Source organism: Cyprinodon variegatus, unplaced genomic scaffold, assembly GCF_000732505.1.
Source record: "Cyprinodon variegatus isolate N-32 unplaced genomic scaffold, C_variegatus-1.0 Scaffold40, whole genome shotgun sequence".
NCBI classification, from domain to species: Eukaryota; Metazoa; Chordata; class Actinopteri; order Cyprinodontiformes; family Cyprinodontidae; genus Cyprinodon; species Cyprinodon variegatus.
Genome location: NW_015150493.1, coordinates 12,599 through 28,369, shown reverse-complemented (window position 1 = coordinate 28,369; position 15,771 = coordinate 12,599). Strand labels below are relative to the sequence as shown.

The window sequence follows — 15,771 nt, the reverse complement described above, 5'->3', positions numbered from 1 at the left end:
GACGGAATTGAAGGTTCCCCTTCAACCAGCACAGCAGTTGAAGGGGAACCCCGGCTCCAATGTAAAGGTCCAATCAAAGCCCAGACAAAAGTTAAAAATAAGAATGTATGGTACAACTTGGAGAAAAGAAGAACATAAAAAAATACATAGATCTTTTTGTGTAATGTAAAAAATACTGAAAGGACTGACAGCAGACCCAAACCAGAAAAACTGTCGAGACGTGGGCGAAAACTCATTTCTACACAGCTGCTCCTCAGCTTGATTGTTCTCCTCTTCGTGCGCGCTGGCCTTTTCTAGAGAAACTTCTTACAATAGTCATTAGTCACTCTCTGCTGCGCTTTATCTGTTGTTCTAAACTGTAATTCATTTCACCAACAGAAAGCAGACAGAGAGAGAAACAAAGGTACCGAATCAGAGGCTTTGTTTTCACCTTTGTGTCACCCATGCTCTCCGACTCCGACACCTGGTAGGTGAGATCCGTCTCCTCAAAGCCAGTGGCGCTCATGCGCTGGTCCATGGAAGGGTCGGAGCGAGGCGGCGAGTCTGGTGAGTTAAGGCACGTCTGGATCAGTGCTTTACCCGTTTCGCTGGTGATCATTGGCTGGAGTTTTCGGGTGGCGAAAGTGTAGACGTGACCCGTTTCGCTGGCCACCAGCAGCAGAACCTGGGTTCCCGTCAGGGTGGAGAGTTCATAAGCCTGGGGTGGGGGGGGGATAAATGGAGAACAGTGAGCCATCTGACCAAGACATCAAAAATACAGTTTACCAAATATGGAGTTCCTTTTGGTCAATTATTTTCATCAGCCAAGGGAATATAGAAGATTCCCAACAGGAATCAGTGGAAAAACAGCAGAAAAAAAAAAGCCCAGTACAATTTATAAATACTCCTCTAGCAAACCGTGACGTATTCCACGAATCTGAAGATAAGACTCCCAGAATAGAGAGTGTGATATAGATGTGCGACAGCAAAGGGCTTGTTTGCAAAGCAGGGGGGGGATATTAGCGCTCCAGATGACTGAGGAAGCATTCTTTAAACAGAGGCAGACTCTCCTGCCTTATCACTCATTATACAGCATGCTGATGCTCAGCCAGAGGCTTCAGAGGGACGGACAGGAGCATCCAGATGTTAACTGTGTCCAACACATACGCTGCACTCAGAGTTAACTCCTCATTTTAATCTAAATGAGTCATCAGGTACACGGAGGATGCTGTGAAGAAGCAGCGTCATTACCAGCACCTAGGCGCTCATAGAGCAGACAGACCAGCCATTGTACACCGGAGTGCAGTCCTCTGTAAGACGGAGGCAGGAGATGAATCGCATTCAAATGAAAAGGTTTTATTGAGCAGTAATAAAACCATACGTCTCATCTGTTTCACACTCCACCTCCAGAAACATCGTGTGCATCTGCTGTACTGCCTTTCAAGAGGAGCACACCGCTCCGCTCAATCTTCAGAAGGTGGGATTTTGATCGACAACTTTCAGTTCAGAAAGACCATTTCCTCCCCAATAAAAACACATTCCCAGACTTTTTTTCTGTCAAAGAGTAAAACTGCAGGCTGGATGGACTGAAAACCGATTGTTAGACGGTTTAGAGAGACAGCAGGTATGAAAAACTAACTGATGGTTGGACAGACAGGTGGTTAGAGGGATGTATGACATGACAGCAGTTGGACAGATGGACACAAATCCAAGGGATATATAACAGAAACTGATGGGTAGTTTGGTTGGAAAGCCAACAGACTGACAAAATCCCAAGTCAACAGACAACAGGGTTTATACAGGAATGAATAACTCAAATTTAATGCTTTTTAATGCTCTTAGAAATGATTTTAAAGCCACCAACAGGTACCCGTCGACAGGCTGCAGCCATGTCCCGAATTCCTCGTTTTCCAGCTGCTTTTGTTGCAATTTGCATTTTAAAATTACTTTTTTTTGGTTTGAAGTCCTTATTTGGCCTTTTAACAAAATATGTAAAAAGAAAAAACAAACAAATTTTTAATATTAATAATTTATTACTATGCGATAAGTCAAGATTATTTTTTGTGTAGTCTTCTGCCGTCTGTTATCAGGTATATCTGATTGTGTACAATAGGATATTGAGCAAAGTTTTTACCATTAAATTAAGCAAAAGGTGTCAGACGCAAAACATTTCAGAAACCGTATGTATCAAATATAATACATTTGGCATTACAGGGTTAATTTAAAAAATAATAGTTTTATGACTTTTAATTATTTTTTATGACCCACGCGGAAACCCTGGACAAAGAAGCTGATGTGCAGCTGGTTTCAAAAATAGTTGGATGGACGTACGTCTTGCTTGGTGGGGCGGGATTGATTGGTTGTTTGTTTTGTTAACCAGACGGACAAACTGGTGGGAAAGACGATGGAGGGACGGTTGACTAAAGCGAAAGGCGGTTGAAGGACGGACAGTCGTGAGGCTGGACGAACTGATGGAGGAACGGACCGACTGACAAGCTGAGTAAAGTTCAGACTTCACTGACTGTCAGTTAAGTTCGATTACTTTACCTTTGAAAATCTATAACCTGTTGTCATGCCTTAACTGCGCAAAAACTTTAGGAATCCTGTTCATATCTGTTGTCTATTTTTAGGTCATACCTAAAAACTTTTTCCGTTCATTTTTGGTAGAATCCTTCTAAATCTACAAACACTCTAACAGCTTATATGGCCGACTAGACCAGACTGGGACTATCAGATGAGAGGCTTCTTTGAAAGCAACTTGTTTGCAGCATTAATAAAGTAGAATAAAGCATAGGAATTTGGTCTGACAGCAAAACCATAGAAGTTGCATGATATATGTGCTGCTGCAATCGGATGGGTATTTTGGAGAGATCTTGGAGGTGGAATATAACCAAGTTACAAACAAGAACCAAAAGCATTAGCAAGAAACCTCTGCAGAGATTCGTGGGGAAAATTCTTTTAAATCCACCATGTTATGTCGCTGCACAAGACAGAGAGAGATGTGAAACAAAAACTGTTTCCCAAATGATTTTCTTTGTCTCAACAGAAATTTTAATAAAGCACTAACTTCATGAAAAACAATTATCGTTTTGGCTTCTCCAACTGAGCTGACAGGACATGCTCATTATTTGCTTATTACACAGTTTTGTAAAAATCATGCTTCCAGGAACAGCGAGGTAATCAGCAACGAAAACATCCATTAGTGGCGGTAATTTGTCTTCATAACATCTTAAAACAAACAAGGCAATCCCAAAGACGATGCAGGGTTTCAAGCTGAACAAAATGAAAATGGAGAAAACCAATCATCCAACTGCTTAAAATGCTCTGGTATCTTTACACACCAAGAGTGTGTTTAGGTTATTTCTTTAGCTTTTATAATGCAAGTTTCTTGCATCACTTTTCCTTTTTTCAGTTATTTGGGGTAAATCACCGTTTCACAACGGGCCACCCCAAATAACTGAAAAAAGGAAAAGTGATGCAAGAAACTTACCGAAGCATGAGCACTCTGCTGTGCACAGTGCTGTTAATCTGCTGCTGGGACAGAAACAGAATCTACTCCTGTTTATTTATCCATATATGGCTCAGAAGAAGTATTCAAACACTGGAACTTAACACTTTCTTTCATGTATATACAGTGAAACAAATAAGTATCTAAACACCCAGCTATTTTGCAAGTTTTCCCACTAAGAAATCATGGAGGGGTCTAAAATAGTCATTGTAGGTGCATGTCCACTGTAATAATAAAAAAAAAATCCAGATATCACAATGTTTAATTTCTAACTATTTATTTGTATGATACAGCTGCAAATATGTCAAATCAATGTTAATTTTAGTACAGTAGTCTTTGTTTGCAATTACAGGAGTCGAAATTTTCTTATAATTTTTCACTAGGTTTGCACTGTGCAGGAGGGATTTTGGCCCACTCCTCCACACAGAGCTTCTCTAGATCAGTCGAGTTTTTGGGCTGTTGCTGAGAAACATGAAGTTTTAGCTCCCTCCAAAGATTCTCTATTGCGGAGGTGTTCAACGTTCAACAGGGGGTCCGCGACCCCTAGGGTGTCCACGGAGTTACTGCATGGGGGTCGCAAAAGTTTTTTTATTTTTTTTTACATTCAACCCGGCAATTTTTTCCACTAATTGAAATGTATTTAAATACACACTGACATGAATTCCTCAGAATGTAGTAAACAGATAAATGGAGGCAGAAGATCATCAATGCACACATTCAGCGACACACAGGAGCTCTCTCAAGCTGGACACCGTTTCATTCACAACACCTGTCCTATCAACGAGGATTTAGAAATACTTTAATTATCTCAGGGCGAAATTACTTTTGTTACATGACTCCATCTGTAATGGAGTGACTATAGGACCAGTTTGATATAAAGCAATTTCATACAATATATATATAATTAGTGGGTCCCCGCTCCATTTCGCCATCAGTTTGGGTTTCCTTGGCCTGGAAAATATTGAAGACCCCTGCTCTATTAGGTTTAGGTCTGGAGACTGGCTAGGTCACACCAGAACCTTAATATGCTTCTTCCAGAGCCACTCCTTTGTTATCCTGGCTGTGTGCTTCAGGTCATTGTCAAGTTGGAAGACCCAGCCTCGAACCATCTTTGATGCTCTAACTGAGGGAAGCAGGTTGCTCCCCAAAACCTTACAATACATTGCCCCGGTCATCCTCTCCTTGATACAGTGGAGTCGCCCTGTCCAATATGCAGAAAAACATCCCTAAAGAATGATGCTACCACCCTAATGCTTCACAGTAGGCATGGCGTTCTTGGGATCCAAACACGGTTTGTGGAATTATGACCAAAAAGTTGTATTGTGGTCTCGTCTGACCACATGATTTTCTCCCATGACTCCTCTGGATCATCAAAATAGTCATTGGCAAACTTAAAATGGGCCTTGACATGTGCTGGTTTAAGCAGAGGAACCTTCCATGCCATACATGATTTCAAACCATGACGTCTTAGTGTATTACCAACAGTAGCCTTGGAAGCGGTGGTTCCAGCTCTTTTCGGGTCATTGACCAGCTCTTCATGTGTAGTTCTGGGCTTATTTTTCACCTTTCTTAGGATCGCTGAGACCACAAGGTTAGATCTTGCATGGAGCCCCAGTCCGAGGGAGATTGACAGTCATGTTTAGCTTCTTCTCTTTTCTAATGATTGCTCCAACAGCGGACCTTTTTTAATCAAGCTGCCTGGCATATTCCCCATAGCCCTTCCCAGCCTTGTGGAGGTGTACTATTTAGTCTCTAGTGTCTTTGTACAGCTCTTTAGTCTTGACCATGTTAGCAGTTGGATTCGTACTGATTGTATGGGGTGGACAGGTGTCTTTATGCAGCTAATGACCTCAAACAGGTGCATCTAATTTAGGATAATAAATGGAGTGGAGGTGGACAGTTTGAAGGCTGACTAACAGGTCTTTGATGGTCAGAATTCTAGCTGATAGACTGGTGTTCAAAAACTTATTTGCAGCTATATATATATATATATATATATATATATATATATATAAATCAAACACAGCAAAATCAGGCTGCAGCCATGTCCCAAAATCCCCGTTTTAAAGCCACTTTTGTTGAAATTTGCATTTGCTTTTTCTACACCTCAAGCTTCTTTACCGAACATACGGCTTTACGATCAACCGGAAGCCATTCAGCGCATATATATTGCGATAAAAGATATCTGATGAAATTGTTTTATAAGCTATTTGTTTTTTTAATAAAGCATTTTAAACGCCATGACAATCACATTAATGAATTTCAATGCCAATTAAGGCCTTAATTTAGACAGACAGACAGACAGACATGCATTGTATTAGAAATACACATCAACTATTGCTCAATCATGGGGTGGAGGAGTTGTCTGCACTTAGGTTTTCAAGGGAAATGTCCCTTTAAAGGGTTTTTACCTACCTTTGTTGCAAATTGGCTCTACAGTTTTATTGGATCAAGTTTCTTAAAGTTTTCATTAAGTATAGACTTTGACTTTACTTCTAATAAGAATATGCCAATATCTCCACCATAATTCTGCAGCTCAATCAGTCTGATGGTACCTTCTTCACTTATTTATGAGATGTTTTCTCCATATAACCAGTAGCAAACTGAACAGGACTACTAAAAGATTCTGCTCATCTCTTTCCGCTACGTTCTAGAGTTCCTCTGTGTACAACCAATAGTTGTGCTGTTGACCACCTGAGCTATAAATCTCTGCAGCTCCTCCAGAATTACCAATGCCCTCCATGGCCAAAGACCCTACAAACCCTCCATAAATGGAGGTCACTTCTGAAGTCAGTGCCTTACACTTAAAATGACTGAGTGATATCAAAGTAAAGGGGGGTAGATGAATGCCACACTTTACTGCAACATTCTCTTAAAACATACTGGACGCTTTAACAGTATAAAACCAAACTCTTGGTCTTTAGTAGAGCTACTAGCGGTACTATGAACGTGTTTTGATGCATAACAGCTAAATCATGTAAAGTACAGCAAAGGGAAGATGTGGGCCTTTCATTGCATCCTTCCAAAGCAAAATAAGAGCTCCTCCTTGTTAGAGACCAAGCTACTATAAATCTGCCCACTCCACCCACCTGTCAATTTCTGTCAAGGCTGGAATGAGTGTGGGCAACTTTAAAAAAAATAAAAAATAAATAAAATCCCTCCCCACATTGTGTCAAATGGTGTTCATGTTGCCAAGAGCCTACATAAAGACACCTCAGTTTCCACGACAACAGTCTGTGAAAACATTAATAAAGAAACAGAAAGAAATGCAAGCAGAGAGCGAGCCGTGCAGGCACTTCAAGGATTCAGGTTAAAGTGTTTAACTTTTAATAAAATCCACTTGTCACTGCTGTACAGGGAAATAACGACAGACATTATACCACAATAATGAACTTTAAATAAGTGGCAGCGGAGCCGGCTGGAGGCTCCTAAACACAACTTCATTTGTTGCTCTTCCATAAGCCATCAGTCCCCTCAGCACGGTTCTTATCATTTAGGTTTAACTTTAAATGAACTGCAAGTCTAACTAAACCAGACATGGCAGTGGCAGCATTTATGGAAAACTCAGTCTTTGACCCCCCCCCCATCCCTTAGCTCATTTCCTGTCAGCATACAGCTACTGCAGCAGTATAGGCTGAACCATGCACACTGCAGAAATACGTCATGCAAAACCTGATCTATTTCTATTTGACTTGGGGGGGCGGCCTTTAACATTTCCACGGGTCATTTTGATAATTTTTATTTGCACGACTGCAATGGATATTAACTCCAAGAAAAATGAAGGACTACTTTTGTAAATTAAATGATGGTGCTCTTGAGGGGCCCCTGCTGGATGATGGGAACTAAGCAGTTGCTTGGTTTACTTATGTATGGGGCTAAATTAGTAGAAGGCATATAAAATATATTGGAGCAACAACTTTTACCGAGATATTAACATAACATCTAAAAATCAAAATAGGATAATTTTTCCAAGAACACCTCTAATTGGTAAAAATGTGGTAAAATACTGAAAACCCATCTGCATTCATATACTGAATCAAACCCAAGAACTGAAGAGGTGTTTGTTTGTTAAAAAAAAAATTTAAAAAAATCAACTGACAGTGTTTACTTTGATGCCACTTTTGTTTAATAGTGAGAAAAATATACTTTCAAAACTATTTCATCTGTAATTCATTAATATTTTCCTGGACGTGTCTGAGAAACAAAGATGGGGGAAAAAAAATAATTAGCATTGGCTGATAAAATCCAAGATAATCAGTTAATTTCTAGAAGTATGTGGGCGCTTCTGAAAACTACTGCTCTATAGGAACTAGGAGTTTACCGTGGAGAAAACTGCGTCACCCTCAGATCTTCAGGGTCACTTGTCGCTCTGAGCCAACAAAACCGAAAGCAAGAAAAGCCATCTCAGAGAGCAGAAGCCTGCAAGGAGGATGTGGAACCATGCTGTATGCACAGTCTCCTGTATGAATGCTCTCTGACCAACCTCTGATCAGCTTCCCCTGAGGTGTAATCAGCTGTTGGCATATAAGGACTACAGCTGCCGCCACATGACTTCTTCATCGCAGTGATGCAGGGAACAGTCTGTAAACTCGTGCAGCTGAATGAGGCTCCTTTGCAGAAGACACAGGCCCATGAAGGAGTGTTGTGTAGGACCATGTGCATGAATGAGTGCATCAGGTTATTTGGAAACCTGAGAGGCAGACTGTGGTTTAGCTGGGAGGAGGGGGGGCATTGTCATAAATAGAACCCGTCATTGGCTCAAATCTATTTACAGTCCACTGCTCTGACTTCCTCGCACACACTGAGTCACATTGTGGGACAACAGTTTCGTCACAAGAACTGGACTAATGAACACTTAGCTAAATGAAAGCCTGACAGTGCAGTAAGGACAACTGTTGGATTAAAAACCACAAACTAAATGTAGTTTATTGTTTGTTTGTTTTTTCTGAAGGAAGTGAAATCTGTTTAGGGATTCCATTTTATTCTGATACCGCCCCAAAAAATTAAAACAAACAAACTAGTGCTTTAGAAATATCAGCATGTAGGATACAGGAGTGTTTAATCCATCATATGATAAACGGAATTTAAAAAAAAAAAAAAAAAACTGCCAACCTACTTAGACACGGTTGTCCACCTGAGCGGACAGCCTGGGCAAGCAGACCAATCAAGCAGCCAAGATACCCAGTCTGGATGAGCTGCAAAATAAATCTGCAAGTGCAGAAAAGGAGGAGGTGTGGGGGACATAAACAACTTTAAAGCCTTAAAAAATACACAATTCTCTCTTCTTTACGCAGCTATAAGACACCTACACATTGTGCCCACTGTGACCAGGGGCAGAACTAGATGGGGAGCCAGGGGTAGCAATGGCCACCCTTAGTCAATCAGTTACTTCCCTCTAATACAGATGGTGGCAACAGTAATACTCTCAAGTTAAGGATTCAAAACATTTCAATTTTTCATTTATTAACATTTACTTGACAACAAAAATACTGTGGTTAATTATGCACATCAATATACTGACATTAAAGATAAGTACAGAATTCATGCTCTTTTCAGAACAATATTTTGCGTTATATGGGATAAAGCGATTATCATTAGTCTCTGCAAGTCATATAGGAATATTCAGTGAAATCATATTCAACTATTTTAATAAAAGCGTAATAAATATTCAATTTATGTAGATATTAGTACTTGTAAATATATTTTTTTTGCAGAATGATTATTGATAAAAGTAACTAATAACTCAAACCTGAAAGAATTGTATCCACTATACCTTTTATCTAAGAAGATGTTTAAATATATGCATCTATTTTTTAGCAAAGGTTATAGGAAAGGATCATTTGTCTTTATTTAGAAAATATGGATTTTGTGCTCATAAATTTTCCTGTTGGAACAGTGTAGATTGACCCAGAGGTTCTGATCCACTTTCGGCCACCCCTCAGTCTACGTTATTTATTGCCTGGCCACCCTTATAAAAAAATTCTGGCTACGCCCCTGACTGTGACACCTTGTGTTGGTTGCATCAATCGTTTTCTCCCCAGCAGAGGAAGGGAATTTGGATAAATTGATCCACGGGACAAACAGTTTGAGGCTGAATCTTTATTACAATGTCATTGACATCAATTGCCAATAATAATAATGGCCAACAGGAATGGCCTAGTTAAAGTACAGATAGAACTTTTGGGGAGACCTGGAAAAGAATCACTGGGAACCCAGCCTGACAAACATAACTTAAACCTCTGGATGTGACTGACTTACCTTTTTCATAATACCAGTCTTCCTCTTGCTGAACGTGGTGTAGCGTCTCAACTTGTTATCGATAAATTCCATCTTTATTTTTACCCGCCCACGTGTCTTCTTTCCCGGCTTTGCCCCGGCAACTCCACCGGTCACCATGCCGTACCCTCCGGGGGGTACTCCCAGCTCCTGCCCCGCCGCCGCCCCTTCCATCTCCCCCCTCTCCCGCTTCACCCCTCTCCGGCTGTCCCCGAGTGACCCCACCGGGTCATCCTCGTCTCCGGAATCAGAATCATTGTCCGAGCCGCTGCAGAGAGGAGCGCCGTCTCGGTCCGGGTCGAAGCGGGCTCCGTGGGGTAGAACCACCCCGGTGTTTAACCCCACAATGCCGCCTTGGACGGCTGTCTGCAGGGGGTTCAGCCCAGTCCCGTTTCCTGGTCTCGCCCCTCTGGAGCCTCCTGGCCCGTTTGCCCCCAGCATCCCAGCAGCCTCCCTCTCCGCCTGCCGCCCTGCAGCTCCGCCGCTCTCACCGATACCCGCTAAGGCTTGACCCGCTCGGACCAAAACGGGACGAATCCCCGGTCCGTGTCCCGTCGCAGTCCTGACCGATGCCGACCCGTTTCCAGATGGTGCCGACCCGACCTGACTGGGTAACATTATACTCACAGGAGCAAGTCTCTGAACGCCAGCCAAAGAAGCTGGAGCGTGTCGAACCGTGAATACACGTCCGGACTACTGAATGTAAACAAACCGGCTCAGACAACAGATTGCGGAGTCCAGGAAATAACCGGTGTAAACTTCACAAAGTGATGCTGCCCCCAACACCCGTAAATCCCGGCTCAGTAAAGCTCACCCTCCTCCTCTATTTCCAAAACTCCGAGCACTTTCTCAAAAAGGAAAGCACGCACAACACCCCACATATCAATGCGCCACGTCAAATAATCCACGCTTCAAAAATGTAGAAAAAACTAATTTGCACCAACTAAGTAGAGCACATATAACACATTCTATATTTGTCTCATGTAAATTCCCATTTACTCATAGTCCAGAGGTGAACGTAAACACCTATCTTTAAAATACCGCAATTAGCAGCGGAGTGATACAAGAACCGGGGAACTACTTCCCTCCTTATAAAGAGATACGTTTCCTTATTTGGTGCTGTCTCTCCTTATTTGGTGAGTCACAGCTTTCCCCATTGATTGGTTGAGGATTATCTGAATAGCGTTGTGATTGGTCGATTTGGCATCCTCATTAGAATAAATACCAACATGGTTGCGCTAATGTCAACGTCACCGTAGAGAAGGGGACCAAAATAATCGCACTCATACAAAAAAATATACAAAAATGTAATTTTATATTCCGTATTGGCTATACAAACTACCTTAATCAAGTCTAGAAAATATGTTCTAATTATGTTTTAATCCCAATTGGACTATTGACATTGATTCCTACTATAATAATAATATTTCTGAAGAAGCTTGCTGTTCACAGAGAACTGTAGGCTTTCCTATGTAATGGAAAGTTTAGTGAAAGGATGACATTTTAAAATAATGCAAAGATTTTAGGTGGCATAACTAAATTGGGAAGTTTTATCTCATACAGCCACTGAGCCACCACCAGGGCTGGATTTTTTTTATTTATTTTGGAGGTCATGATCTACCTGGATTAGATTCAATTGGAGTATCCAACCAACATTAGTTATTTTTAGCCATGCCAGTTTAATATATACTATTCAGGATTAAGATATTATTCATTGGTCTTTGTATTTTTAATTATAAGGTTAGCATCCTCTCTAGAAACATTGTTAACCATAAAAAATGACTTAACAAGCTGTAGATACTATGCTTGGTCTGAATGTGGCATAGTATTTTAATTCAATCTCTAAAATAAATTGAAAGCTGTTAGTACACCTGACATGCCAGTGGTCTAAGGTTAGGTTTAGAGGTATTGCTTTCCAATAGGTTCATATTTTTAAGCTACATAAATGATCCTTCCTCCATACTGCTGATTGTTTTCCTTGACAATCTGATCCATAGCTTTAATATTCAACTAGATCCAAAATAAATTCACATCTAAAACAGTTACAACTAAGACAAAATGACTTACCTTGTACCTAATGGCTACAGAACTGTAAGTTCTGCTGTGATTTGAACATACTGGCAAAAAAAGAGATTGCATGTTCTCTATGTGAATAGGAAGGCCCTCTCTGAGTACTATAGCTTTCTCCCTCAATCAACAAACAACACTGTTAGGTTAACCCACTGACCGCTGGGGACAGGAAAGAGTCCCTCCATGATTATATAATGATAATTTGTAGAAGACAACTGAAGGATGGAATTCAGTTGCTCTCGAGTGCCCCCTGCTGGTAGTTGGAGGCCCTCAGGATATTAATGCTATACTAAACTCTAGAACAGGGTTCACCAACTTTTGCATTCCTAAGAGACGTTTTACCCTTTGTCTTACAATGTTTTTCTAAAGATAGTACTATGTGATCCTATGTTAGTTTTATGTACTAACACTAAATCAAAAATACTGCATAATTGCACCATATATATTATTACTCTGAACTTCCATATAAATGCGCTTTTTGCACCATGTTTTTTTTTTCTCCCTTACTGTTTACATTTGAGCTCTGCTGCACTTTATATATGGAAATGTTCAACTTTCTGAACAGCTGTACTAAACGAAATTTTGTTTTGTATAACGGCATTGTATGACGATAAAGGTTGTCTAAGTCTACTGAGTAAACTAGTTTTTTTTATAGTTAAATTAAAGCTTTAAAAACATATCTGATTATTAGAGAAAAAGGCAAACTTTGAAAAAAAAATACAATCAAATACAATGAATGGAATGAACCTTAATTATAAAAAATGAAAAAATAACATGTAGTTTACAACCTAATTACAAAATAAAAATTAAACAGAAGAGCATTATAGGAAAGCTTTGCAAACATAATATGGAAACATGAGGGAAATAGTTAACCCAGCCTTTTTTCCCCATCAGAGCTTTAAAGAGCCGGAGCTGAAATCTACAAGGGCCACATGTTGCTCTGGAGCTGCAGGTTACAGACCCTTAGTCTAGACTCTACAGCCACTCATTTCTATTCATCTTGATTCCAGGAAAACAGTCTGATTTGTAAAGGTAGTTATAGCACCACTTATGCCATGTTTAGATTAAGAAGAGGTTACATTTAATTTCCCTTTTCATAAAGGCAGTGAATTAACACACTTAAGTAGCTTCTGAAACAGCTATTTAAAAAAAAGCCCAAAGTCCACTGAATAATGACAAATTTTTCTGGAAATGTGTTTTTTAATATTATATAAATATATATAAATATATATAGTCAGTTTGACATCAAATGATCCAAATTTCTCTTTTTTTCCAATGGAAATTTTACAGGAAGTATGTCAAAACATATAGATTTCTGGGTATGTTTATACATTGGGGAATCACAACAGAAAATAATTTGTAGGCGTTTTTAACTGTTGTCAGTCATAAGACAAATGTCAAAGAAAAGAGGACAGCATTTGTGTTTGCAAAGTAGGTTATGTTGTTGAAGATCTGTGGATGGGCGATGCAAATCAACAATAGCTCTAAATGTTGTGGTTAGTATTTGTTTAAACTTAACATAATGCAAATAAAAAAAAGTATAAACCTTATTTCTGTTCATCTACTATACTCCTTAAGTGATGAAGGCCCACAGCATGACAGATCTTCCACTTTACACAGCAGTATTTTTGAAGTGTGTCTTGCCAGCTGAAAGCCATCCTGAGCTTTTGTTGATAAAATAATAGTTTTATTTGAAGTTTCTATGCTTCAGTTACCATAATAATTTGCCTGAGGTACCAAGAAATATTATACATCTAGTGCTGGAAGTAATGATTGTTCTGCAAATCAATTGATCTGTCGATTATTTTTTCACTTAATCAGATAGCCGATGGTTTCCAAAGATTTCTAACTAAATTAAACCAGGAGAAACTAAAACTTTTCCACTTTTGGAGTTCTGGGTAGAGCATATTGAAAGATGAAAACTTTTTTTTTTAATCTTAAGAGCAAAACCTTATATATTTCTTTCCATTTTTAAAAATAATTACTGTTCTAAGTGGGTCGCCCTGTCCGCTAAATGCATGTTTTAGAGTCTCTACACTACAGTTAACGATTAATCATTTATCGAAATAATTGTCAACTAATTTAATAATTGATTAATCACAATTAATCCAATTAATTGTTTCAGCCCTAATAAAACTACGATTCTTTAACTTTTAAATTTCTCCTAAATTAAAAAATGTACTAAGATTGAGAGCTTGAGTCTGCAGTTTGTCTTTAGAGAGCTGCCATTATTTTAGTTATTTTACACACCTTTATCACAGGTGTCAGTGTGTCGCCCTCACGACACATTTCAACAACTATAACCTAAAAAGCTAAAACTCCATCGGTCAGGTAGATCCAAAAGCACCTTTCTTTTTAAAAGCAGGATATTAAAGTAATAATTACAATGTAATAGTAAAAAGAAAAAAAAACCCTGCAAAGATAGTATAAAAGGATTTGTTCAAATCACAGACTTTAGTAATAGCAGGAAGTCCTGGGGTGTTTATTATTTAAGTCCATTACCACAGAGTAAGAATGCTGCATTGAAGTAACAGCAACAGCAAACTGTTAAATGAATGCAAGTCGTGGCTCTATGAACAAAACACCCTAACATGAGAAATGGTGGTTACACAAAATTTTGCTATGAGGCACTAAAACGGTTAATGTATGGATTCCCCTCCCTCGTCCTTCTTCCAGCAGGCAGGTTAGAACAAGTGCTAATGATATTTTTTGAAACACTTTCTACTTTAGGAGTTTCTAGGGGTATAAAGTGTAAGGAGGAAGCTTTCATTACCACATTAACTCAAATGCTTATATGTCCAAAGACAACAGGATGAAAGATTATTTTCTAGATATACAATATAAATATGGGAAATTACTTTTCAGTTATTAAAGTATCAAACAATTACTTAGATTAGATCAATGTTACCTTCCAAGCAAAATCTGTTAAAAGAGGGAAAAGAAGTTTATTGTTTAGTTGTCATTCAGAAATGTTAAACAAGACTAACCCTCTACCTTTTTGTTTAGGCTAAATTTGGACAGGACATCTGGCCTTTCTTCAATGCGTTTTTCTAAGCACAGCGACACAGTGACCTAAAATAGCCTTAAGAACAGTATGTGCAGTCCATTGTTTAGAGGTTATGCTTTCACTTCTAAAAATAATAAAATATGTATAAAATAACCTCATAAATCAAGTCTTGCCCCTGATCTTTATAAATAGGATGCACCACCCCCTAGTGGTCAATGGGGGTAATTTCCAGCAAGCTTTTACAGAAATTACACCTGAAATCAGTTAAACCAAAGATTTATAATATGACAAGGTTCACAATCTTTAACTACTCTAAACATCCAGTAAGAAATTAAAAATAATGCTTTTATTCAGCTGAGGTATTAACACTTATTCAAACCAAATGGATGAAAGGCCAAAAATGCAGCTCTTTGGAGTCACGTTTCATTTTCCACATATTTCTGTAGTAAATATAATATTAAACGTAAAGAGTTCTTTATAATATTAACCAACCGAACGCCTTCTGATAATTTCTAACAACACAGCGGCAGAGGGATTGTTTTATACATCTTCCATAATGTACACCTTTATAGAGGCATTTATAGAGACATATACCCTCACTTCACACAAAACCAAAAAGGCAGGTGTGCTGCATATTCATTTTCCACAACATTTATGCTTTTTTTTAAACACTCTTCTCTTTAGAATCCTATATATTTTAAAATGTGCAAATTTAGCATGAATTTATGCAGATATTCATACAGTGGGTATATGTTAAAAATGGAGAGCTTAATGCTTTACTTATTTAACTTTGTATTATTTTTTTGTGTTTGTTCTTAGACGTAGAGGTCTTTGATCTAGACTTTCTTATATTGCCTCAAAGCAAGTTGAGAAACAAAGTCTTTCATTTCAGTGGCCTCCAGAGTCCCAAACACTCTTCTTTTGAATATAA

The 15,771-nt window shown here is 39.0% G+C and overlaps 1 protein-coding gene across 4 annotated transcripts in view; it reads right to left on the bottom strand.

Moving 5' to 3' along the window:
* The window catches only part of srf (serum response factor), a 35,923-nt gene extending 25,308 nt beyond the window's left edge, over nt 1-10,615 (bottom strand). For 2 of the 4 annotated variants that reach the window (XM_015369987.1, XM_015369986.1), the window contains exons 1-2: nt 9,746-10,615; nt 431-697 (exon numbers count right to left, since the gene is read on the bottom strand). In XM_015369987.1, the coding sequence (XP_015225473.1) occupies nt 431-697; nt 9,746-10,381 (903 nt within the window). In that variant the 5' untranslated portion in view covers nt 10,382-10,615. Of the gene's footprint in view, nt 1-430; nt 698-8,603; nt 8,698-9,745 lie in introns of those variants that run through there. The other 2 variants (XM_015369988.1, XM_015369989.1) reach the window with 2 other exon arrangements.
* Between the last annotated feature and the right edge of the window lie 5,156 nt (nt 10,616-15,771).